This window comes from Nematolebias whitei, chromosome 19 (assembly GCF_014905685.2).
Source record: "Nematolebias whitei isolate Nwh7 chromosome 19, NemWhi1, whole genome shotgun sequence".
Taxonomy (NCBI): Eukaryota; Metazoa; Chordata; class Actinopteri; order Cyprinodontiformes; family Rivulidae; genus Nematolebias; species Nematolebias whitei.
This window is the reverse complement of record NC_056516.1, coordinates 32,420,357-32,430,592: the sequence shown is the minus strand read 5'-3', so window position 1 is coordinate 32,430,592 and position 10,236 is coordinate 32,420,357. Positions and strand designations below refer to the sequence as shown.

At 38.2% G+C, this 10,236-nt stretch overlaps 1 protein-coding gene across 1 annotated transcript; it reads right to left on the bottom strand.

Moving 5' to 3' along the window:
• Window positions 1-2,015, bottom strand: LOC119425614 (gastrula zinc finger protein xFG20-1-like). Its single transcript, XM_037693148.1, has one exon. It carries the CDS (start codon window positions 1,854-1,856, stop codon window positions 81-83), a length of 1,776 nt encoding a protein of 591 aa, XP_037549076.1. The 5' UTR covers window positions 1,857-2,015; the 3' UTR covers window positions 1-80.
• Between the last annotated feature and the right edge of the window lie 8,221 nt (window positions 2,016-10,236).

Here is a 10,236-nt window from a genome sequence, read left to right as displayed (position 1 = left end):
TAGAAACATGTTTCTTTACATCTTCATACATGAAAAATCAGAGAAAATTTATATACCTAAACTTCTGCAGCTAAAACATTTCAGCTGTGTAAAGTGTGTCTTTTCAAATTTATATTTAAATTTTCCACATACGCTTGTTCGTGTGAGGACTCGCCCACACACTGGTGGTACTTCAGTTCTGTATACCAGGCAAAGCTTTTCTTACACTCATCACAACTGTATTTCCTTTCTGCGTCATGAACAGACATGTGAGACAACATGCTCGCCTTGTTTGTGTACTTTTTACTACAAATTGAGCAGCTGAAAGGTTTCTCTCCTGTGTGTGTTCTCATGTGGACCTTCAGATTTGAACTGGAGGTCGATTTGTGACCACAAACAGAACAAAAGTACCGGTCGAAGTGCTGTTTCATGTGAATTTTCAAATAGAAGCTGTAGCGGAATGCTTTACCACACTGAGTACAACTGTAAGGTTTCAAGTCTGTGATATATTTTGCACCTTTTTCTGTAGCTTCTTGTTGGAATAAGTTCAAGTCTGACTCTGGTTTCTTGTAGTCTTTAAAAAAGTCACTGTCAACACTAGCATCACTTTCAGGCTGCAGGGACTCTGTCGCCTTGTTATCAGAACAGCTGGAAGGGTTTCTGCCAGAATCACTTTCAGAGTTTGAACTTGACTGAAGTTTATCGTTTTGTTTCCAGAAGTCACTGTCATCGGTGTCGGGGTCAGAAAATGCAGAAGACTTCTTGTTTTCATCTGGTTCTCCAAAAAAGTCTTTCTCCTCACTTGAACTGTGAAGCTGCAGTGATCGAGGTTTCTCTTCAGTCTTCAGAGGGACATGACGGAAGGTGAACTTGGTGATCTCAGCTTCTTCCTCCTCCTCTTTTATCTGTGGAGACTCTGGATCTTCCTGCTTCACCTCCTGTATCTCTGTATCAAACGCTGTGTGTCGACTCAGATCCTCTTTTAAAGTAAAAAGCTGTGAGTCTGTCTTCGTGTCACTCTGAAAATCTTCATGTCTCACAGATGTTAAATCTGACTCAGCTTCTCTGGTTTGTTTCCTAAATTCATCCCCTTCAGTTTGTAAGGAGAGTAAAGCCTCTGCTTTGGTCTCCCGTTGTATTTGTGTGTTCGTGTTTAGGTTCTTGGTTGGTTCAGGTCTTCCAAATTCTTCTCCACCAGCTGCTGTTTCCATTGCTTCATTTTCCTCCCTGTTCTCCTCAGTCTGGTTGTGAGGAATCTCTGATGACTGATGAACAACCTTGTGTTTAGACAACAAATAATAAGTGCAAAATTCAGCACCACAAGCTCTGCAGCGAAATACTTTTTTTCTTTTCTTATGAACTTCCATGTGTTTTGTCAGCTGCCTTCTCCACGTAAAGTCCTTCTTACAAACATGGCAGGTAAACTGTGTTTGTCTTGTGTGGATCCTCATGTGCTGAATTAACGAGTCTTTGTCACTGCAACAGGCCTTACACACTGAACAACTGAACAAGTTTTCTCTTGTATGGAGTTTGAGATGAAGATCTAAGTCTTCAGATCTTGAAACATTTTCCCCACACTGAGAGCAGCTCAACTGTTTGGAGGCAGGAATATGTTCCTCACATCGGCTTTGATGATGCTGAGAAGACTCTCCAGCACACATGTGAATAACAAGTTCTGACTCCAAGGTGAACGTTTTCTTACAAATAACACATGTGAGCAGCTTCTCTCCTGTATGGCCCGATATGTGTCTTGTCAGAAGTCCTCCTGATGAAAATGCTGACCTGCAGAAAAAGCAGCTCAGGTTCTGGTCATCATAACTTCCTGAATCTTTGACTTCTTCTTTTATTTGACTGTTTAAACTTGACAGCTGCAGCATTGTGTGGTTACAAATATCCCTGACAGCATTTTCATTATTTGGAGGTTCTGTTTTTGTCTCATTACAACCACTCGCTGGTTTCTCAGATTGCTGTGATGATTCACCGCATGTTTTACCACCTGAAGTGTGGAAATATTTCACATCCTTCTCAATGTCTTCACTTACAGGTTCAAAAATGTTTGAGTTGTTGTCATATCTGCAGTCACTGACATCAGCTTCCGTTTGTCTCTGAAGAGAAAACTGTTTCCTTTGGTCATCTTTAACACGTTGGTCCTTCAGGTCCAAAGTGGAGCTTCTGACCAGCCGATCACTCAAAGCTTTATCCTCCAACAGCTGCTGGCCGGCTGGAAAACAAGAAAACAAGTGACATAAAGAGGTCAATTGTCCTGTCCCCCGTCGACTCCTCCCAGGCAGGCAGCCACAGCCAAAGTGGTTCAAGAAATCAAAGTTCATGCTCAATCATCCAGGTACAAAATCCAATAATGGTCAGTCAGGTCATCTGAACTGTTTCTTTTTTGTGGAACAACGTTTCACCCTCTATAAGGAGGGCTTCACCAGTTTGAGGATTTGATGTCTTGAACCACTTTGGCTGTGGCTGCTTGCCTGTGGGGAGTCGACGGGGAACAGGACAGCCCCCAGAAACCATCTTATCTCCAACAAACTGGTTGGTCCACTAAAGGAGTTAACTGCTTAGTGGGGAGGTTTATTTGGGACTCCTCAGACTGATGAAGCCCTCGGGATAGAGGGAGAAACGTCTTTCCACAAAAAATAAACTGTCCAGATGACCTGACTGACCCTGATTGGATTTTGTACCTGCACGACTGAGCATGAATTTTGAAACCAAATCAAATGTTTTATTTTTCTTTTAACCAACTGGTTTTAACACGAAATGCTAACCTAAATCTATTTCTTAAACATTTACATAATTAAAATGGTATTTATCAGTTGACCCATGCTATACAAATAAAATATTCATCCGACAACCTAAAAAAACATCTCTTTCAGTCATCTTAAAATTAATTAAACCAAACAGCCTTAGCTAACGTTAGCTTAGCACAGATATTTCACACTGACGTCGAGATAAACAAACAAAAATAAAACATGGAAACAAACCTGAACGCTCCAGATCCACTCCCAGTCGTTTAGGACAAGGAAACATCCTTAAAATATGTTAAAAACCAATTAAATTTACTCCAAACAAGTTCAGCTCACCGTAGAGCAGCTTCAGGACGGACAATGATGACGGAACGATGTTTCCGGGGTATATTTTCAAAATAAAAGTCTAACCATAGCGATTTATCAATGACCGTGAATTTTAGTGCACTTCTTATTTTTCATCTGATTTTGATGAAATGTGAATAAAATACTACAATATAACAACAACAACAACAACAACAACAACAACAACAACAACAATAATAATAATAATAATAATAACTTTCAGAACTGAGTGACATATTAACATGTACCAAAAATATTATTCTTGAACCATTAATATTTTTATTGGGGGAGATTATTGGGGGAGATTATTGGGGGAGTGGTGGTGCAGAGGTTAGAAGATGGGCCTGTGATCGAAAAGTTGCAAGTTCAACTCACGGTACCATTAACATCAAAATGTGGGCGGAAAAGGTGAAACACCCACACCTGCCTCCACCCTTATCTGCCCCACCCTGGGTCCCTGAGCAAAGCTGCCAACCCCCACCATCTGCTCCCAAAAACAGGTCCAGTTTAGATTTTAAGGCCATCACAAGTACAACATTATTTCATTTCTTATCAGTTAAACTACAGTCTCCAATTTTCAGTGTGGGTAGCGTTGAAGTAACATTAGAATATCTTAAAGTGTTCTGGATTAAATGAATGAGAGCTACAGGAATAACTGCATATTTTTAGATATTCATAACAAGTACAGTTCAGATTAAATTTATTGGTAAAATCTCTGTGATTTAATAAAACATCATTGTTGTCCATTAAACCAGTGACAAATTAAATGTCTTTCTCATACCAGTCAGTTTTAAAAATAGATTTTCTATTAACCAATATTGATCTTTTATTCCACAGTAAGGATCCATGTGGGGTAAAATTGTGGGTGAATATCATTTTCCAGAAATGCAAAACTTTGCAATTTAAGACAGTAAGATAGGAATCTTGGTTAATTCAAAATCACATTTAAGCCAAAAGTCCACGCCACCAAGCTTATTAAATATGGCTCTAGGGATATGAAATCACATAGAGTTGGGAGATGACAAATAATTCTTCAGCCAATTTATTCTGAATGAGCCAATTAAGGCCTCAAAATCTAAAGCTTTAATACCACCCTTATCGTAATCTTTAATAAGTTGAGATCGTCTTAGATAGTGAGTTTTGTTCCTCCATATAAATTGAAAGATTATTGAATAAGCTTTCTTTATGTTTCTGTCAGGGGAAAAAACAGAATGACATGGATAAATCAATTTGGACATTCCTTCAGCCTTGGATAAAAGAGTTCGCCCAAAAATTGCAAGATCTCTAGTCAACCAATGGTTCAAGGCAAGGACCTCTTCATGCCATCCAAGCATCTTTCAATGTTTTCCTCCTCTCTTCTAATACAATTTTTTTAGATCAATATTCCCAGTTATTTAACTTCAGACTTAACTTGAATGGAGGCAACAGATGCCTCAGAGCTAGAATGGATCGGCAGAAGTTCACATTTATCAATGATGAGCGACAGACCAGATACTTCGGAAAAGGTTAAAATAGATTTTAGTGCTATGTCTACCATAGTTTTCTCTCTTTAAAAATAATTGTTGCATCATCAGCAAATTGATCTATCTTAAATTCTTTGTCAAAAATGCTAATGCCATGCAAATTGGAATTCTGGGTAATTAATAAAGTAAGCATTTGAGTTGTTAATATAAATAATTTTGGTGAGATTGGACAGCCTAGTCTGATACGTCTTGACATAGAAAAACCAGGGGTCAAACTCGTGCTCAGAGAGACTGAGCTACTTATGTCAGAATAAAATAATCTGATTATATTACAAAACTTCTCACCAAAGCCAAAATAATTTAAGGTTTTCATAATAAAGCAGTGTTCTAAAGAGTCAAAGTCCTTGTAGAAATCAAGAAATAAAATCAAACTGTCACTGTTAATAAAACTGCGATAGTCAATCATGTCAAGAATCAGTCTAGTATGATGAGGGATACTTTTCCCCTCTAAGAAAGCCGACTGGCATTCGTTAATAATCGTCCCTAATCCACAGTTTAAGCGATTGGCATAAACAAGAGCTAAGAGTTTGTAATCTGTACATAAAAGAGTAATAGGTCTCCATTTGTCTAATGATAAGAGATCCTTGTTGGCTTTGGGGATCAAAGTAATGAGTCCACGTCTCATGGTGGGAGAGAGATTATTGTCTGAGTTACATATAAAAGTTTTTGTAAATCTTTCCAAAAGAAACTATAAAATTCCACAGTTAGCCCATCTAGGCCTGGAGATTTATCAATCGCCATTTGATGTATTGCTATATCAAGTTCTTCAATTCTTAAGTCATCATCCATAAAGTTTTTAAAATCAGGGTTAATTTTTTTAATAGATTCCTGAATTTCATCAAAAAAAGGACTGGCAGTTGGAGTCAGAATACTTAGAACAATATAGATTACTTTAAAATGTTCTAATTGATACATTTATTAAATCAGGGTCTTCAGTGACGCTACCATTAATAATTAGTTTCCCTATCTTCTTTTTGGACTGTCTTTATCTATCTGACTATCACTGAGACATAGATAAAAAGAAAAAAAGGTAAATGAAAACACACATTTGCTACAATCTTTGATTAATTCAAGAACTGAAGCAGCAGAAACAGTGAGGCTGTTTTGCGCGCAAACAAATTTTGGCAGAGCATCATTTATTTTCATCACTTTTTGTTGGACGTATTTTGATTCATTCAACCTTTATTTATACAGGTTAATCCCATTGAGCCTTGGGAACTCATTTACAGAGAGACCTGATTTTTTTAAACAAAGAGTGATAACAACAGTAACTGGGACCCTGTGCACACACTTTTGTACCACTACACGTACCACGTGGTGTGAATGACAAATAAAGAAACTTTGACTGTGTCATGGCACGCCAGCTTAACTTCACACATCAACTGTTTTGGCTCTTTTTGTCTTTACAAATGCTGAAAAATGTTTGCCATCCACACCGTCTACAGGCTGTAGCCATGAAAAATGTATTATTTGAGTCATGACTAAGATGACCAACTGAATTTAGGAAGTATGTTTTACTGCATCATTATTTACCGTTGGAACAAATCCAAGTTTTAATTTAAATTTAGCTGCAAAAGTTGCTCAGATGTGACATAAAGAAGCAACAAAAAGTTTTAAAGGTATATTCATTTATTATGAAAATTCACAAGTTATGAAAACACGAATTTCTAATGCACAATGCTCAAGTGGTACTTCACAAAATCTTGAGATAGCACAGGACACCCAGGAACAACAAAAGTCATTTTGATAAAAATGCATTCTATTTGTGATTTCTTTTAAGAATTATTAAAATAGTTTTACAACAGGAAATAAACTATCTAACAGTACTGCTATGATGACTGACTGCAGTGAAAATGTTATTTATATGTATGAATTTTTGTTTCACTAAATCTTGTTTCCTTCTAAAAGTTGACTTAAAAACAGAGCAGCTATAGGGTCGATTTCCTGCATGGCTTCTTAAGCGTGGTTCTAAACAGCATTTCCAAAGAAAATCTTTGTTACAAGTAAAATTAAATTAAATTCAGTTTATTTATATAGCGCCAAGTCACAGCAGAAGTCGTCTCAGGGCACTGAACAGAAACATTCATATATAAAAATAATAATTTAACACTATTTATCTGAGTAGCAGACTGCTTTGAGTTTAATTTCATCGCAGAACTCACTTCTTGAGCATGAAGGCGACATAGAAAGAAAAAACTCCCTCATGAGGAAGAAGCCTTTAGCAGAACCAGGCTCAGGACAAGCGTCCATCTGCTTCGACTGGCTGGGTTTGGTAGGAACAGCTACACAATGGCAGGTCAAGAATCACATGTTACGATAGAAATAGTATCAAATGAAAAGTATTCAATTTTAGCAAATCATTTAAGGAAATCAGGTCAACTTGTCCTCTAGTAGTCTAAGCTTAACACAACATAACAAACCAACCCTAATTAAAAAAATAAAGTCTTAAATCCAGTCTTAAAACTGGACAATATGTCAGCCTCACGGACAGAATCTGGAAGTTGTTCCACAAGAGAGGAGCCTGATAACTAAAGATCTTCCTCCTATTCTGCTTTTGGAAACTCTAGGAACCGTGAGTAAGCCTGCAGTCTGAGAGTGAAGTGCTCCGTTAGGAAAATATGGAACAATAAGATCTCGAATATAAGATGGAGCTAGGTTGTTGAGGGCTTAGTAGGTTAGAAGTAAGATCTTGAATTATATTCAGAATTTGACAGGGAGCCAATGGAGAAGCTAAAATTGGAGATATGATATCTCCTACTAACTCCAGTTAAGACTCTGGCAGCATCATTTTGGATTAACAGAAAACTTTTTAATGAAGTATTTGGACACCCAGATAAATCATTGCAATAGTCCAGTCTAGACGTGACAAATGCATGAACTAGTTTTTCAGCATCATTTTTAGATAAGATGTTTCTAATTTTAGCGATATTACACAGGTGGAAGAAGGTGGTTCTATTAAAATTTTCAATGTGGGGGTTAAAAGACATGTCCTGATCAAAAATAACATAAGATTTTTAACATTAGAGCTGGAGGCCAGATTAATGCCATCCAAGGAGGGCAAGACTGAAAAAATATTCCTAAGATGCTCAGGTACAAAAACTACAATCTCAGTCTGTCTGTGTTCAAAATCAGAAAATGTATGGTCATCCAGGTTTTATATTAAGTCTGTTAAGTCTGTTGGAGTCAGCCTCCCCAACGTCACAGACAGTTACACCTCTAGATGCAGGATGAGAGCCACCTGCATCATGAAGGATCCCACTCACCCAGCACAAACACTTTTTGCCCCACTCCCCTCAGGAAGGAGGTTAAGGAGCATTAAGTGTAGAACCACTATACTGAGGAACAGCTTCTACCCTGAGGCTGTTAGACTCATGAATCTCTAACCAGAATAATCACTGTGAAAAATCCCATCATGTTGCTGCTGATCTATTTTATGTTGCTGTGTTCATGCATGTTAATCTGCTCACACAGACTCATGTTTGTACTGTTGTTAGACGTAATGTTTTTATGCTATTAGTAATTCACATGATCAAGGAGGACTATCAGCCTAATGATGGATGGTTAGCACTCTGATGGCTGTTTGCTATTCACAGGGGGCTGAGTGATACTAGCAATCACAGCATTGTAGGAGGGGGACAGTTGAACACGGAGGCCTCCACCCGTTTAATGATGGATGGTTTCTTTTCACAAAGATGGCCTCCTTTACTCCTCTCTCAAACCATCGTTCCTCTCTATCAAGGATGTGAACATCTTCATCCCTGAACGAGTGATCACTGGCCTGGAGATGAGTGTAGACCGCAGAGTCCTGGCCTGATGATGTTGATCTTCTGTGCTGGGCCATCCTTTTGGCCAGTGGCTGTTTAGTTTCCCCGATGTAAGACTGATCACCCTCCTGACACTGAACAGCATACACAACATTACTCTGTTCAGGGGGACTGGATCTTTGGGATGAACCAGTCTTTGCCGTAATGCATTTTGGGGTTTAAAAGCCACTGGGACGTTGTGTTTAGAAAATAAACCTCTCAGTTTCTCTGATACTCCCGCAAAATACAGAAAGGCCACGGGTCTGGGTTCCTCCTTTTCATCTGTTGGCTGACTGGAGTCCTGTTTGGGTTTCTTCTCTGCTTTCAGGAAGGCCCAGTTAGGATATCCACATTGATCTAGAGCCTGTATTGTGTGGGATTTCTCCTTCTGCCTGGCTCCTGAGTTAGTGGGGACACTGTCTGCTCTGTGGTACAGAGTCCTGATGACTCCTAACTTGTGCTCCAGAGGGTGATGGGAGTCAAATTGCAAATACTGGTCTGTGTGGGTGGGTTTGCGGTACACCTTAGTTTGCAAATGTCCTCCATCAGAAACTGAGACCTCACAGTCCAAGAAAGCCAACCTGACATTTTTTACATCTTCTCCTGTGAACTTGATGTATTTATCCACAGAGTTGATGTGATCAGTGAAATGCTGGCCTTCCTGAGATTTAATTTTAACCCAGGTGTCATCAACATACCTGAACCAATGACTTGGTGGTGTCCCTGAAAAGGATGTCAAGGCTCTCTTTTCAACTTCCTCCATGTACAGGTTGGCAACAATAAGAGAAACTGGAGACCCCATAGTACACCTATGTTTCTACCTATAATATTGGCCCCCATATGTGAAGTAGGTTGACTGCAGGCACAGTCGAAATGTTTCTACAATTTTTTTTGAACGTCCAGAGGACCTGATTTCACTTTTTTAGATAAGTAACTTTCACCTGTGCAGATTCAGTGCTGTGGTGAGCTCTAAACCCTGACTAAAACTCTTCAAACAGACTATTTATTTTGCAGATGATCATGTAACTGACCAGCAATAATTTTCTCTAGAATTTTTTAGATGAAAGTTAGATTAGATATAAGTCTATAATTGGGTAGGTTTCCTGAGTCAATGTTATGTTTCTTAAGTAAAGGCTTAACTACAGCAATTTTAAAGCTCTGTGGTACGTAACCATTTATTAGAGAAAATTAAGCAGATCCAAGACATGGTTATTAATCAAGGGAAATGGGTCTTTAAATAGCCTGGATGGGATGGGATCTAGCAGAAATGTGGATGGTTTGGATGAAGCTGTTATTTTTTTGACAATTCAGAGAGCTCAACAGGACAAAAACAGTCCAAACACAAATCAGGTTCTAGTGACATTTTTAAAGTTGTCTCATCTGACACAGAACCAGAGGTGATACTAGGAATGTTGGTTTGAATTTTTTCTCTAATTGAAACAATTTTATTTATAAAGAATCTCATGAAGTCATCACTGCTTATAGTTGTAGGAATACATGAATCCAACAGAAATAGGATTTTTCATTAAACTATGTATGTATGTAGTATGATGATCATTATCAGGTCATTAACTAACAGGGATTTACAGGAAGAAGATCTGATGTTCAATAGTCCACATTTAATTATTTTATTATTTTGTTCTGGTAAAATAGTTGTGTGTATTTAAATAAGATTTTGATGTTTAAAATTTTTAGAGCTGATTTTTTTGTTTCTTTAATTTGAGCCCTGGGCGAGTTGGCACTGTTTCAGTCGTGTTCGGGGTGAGTAATGGAGAAGCAGCAGAGAAGTGAGGAAGACAACATATCTGCTTCCTGGACTGATTTCTAGACTGG

Bases quoted from the DNA above. Each gene is read 5' to 3' on its own strand.
- LOC119425614 (XM_037693148.1), bottom strand. From the start codon at position 1,856: ATGCTGCAGCTGTCAAGTTTAAACAGTCAAATAAAAGAAGAAGTCAAA.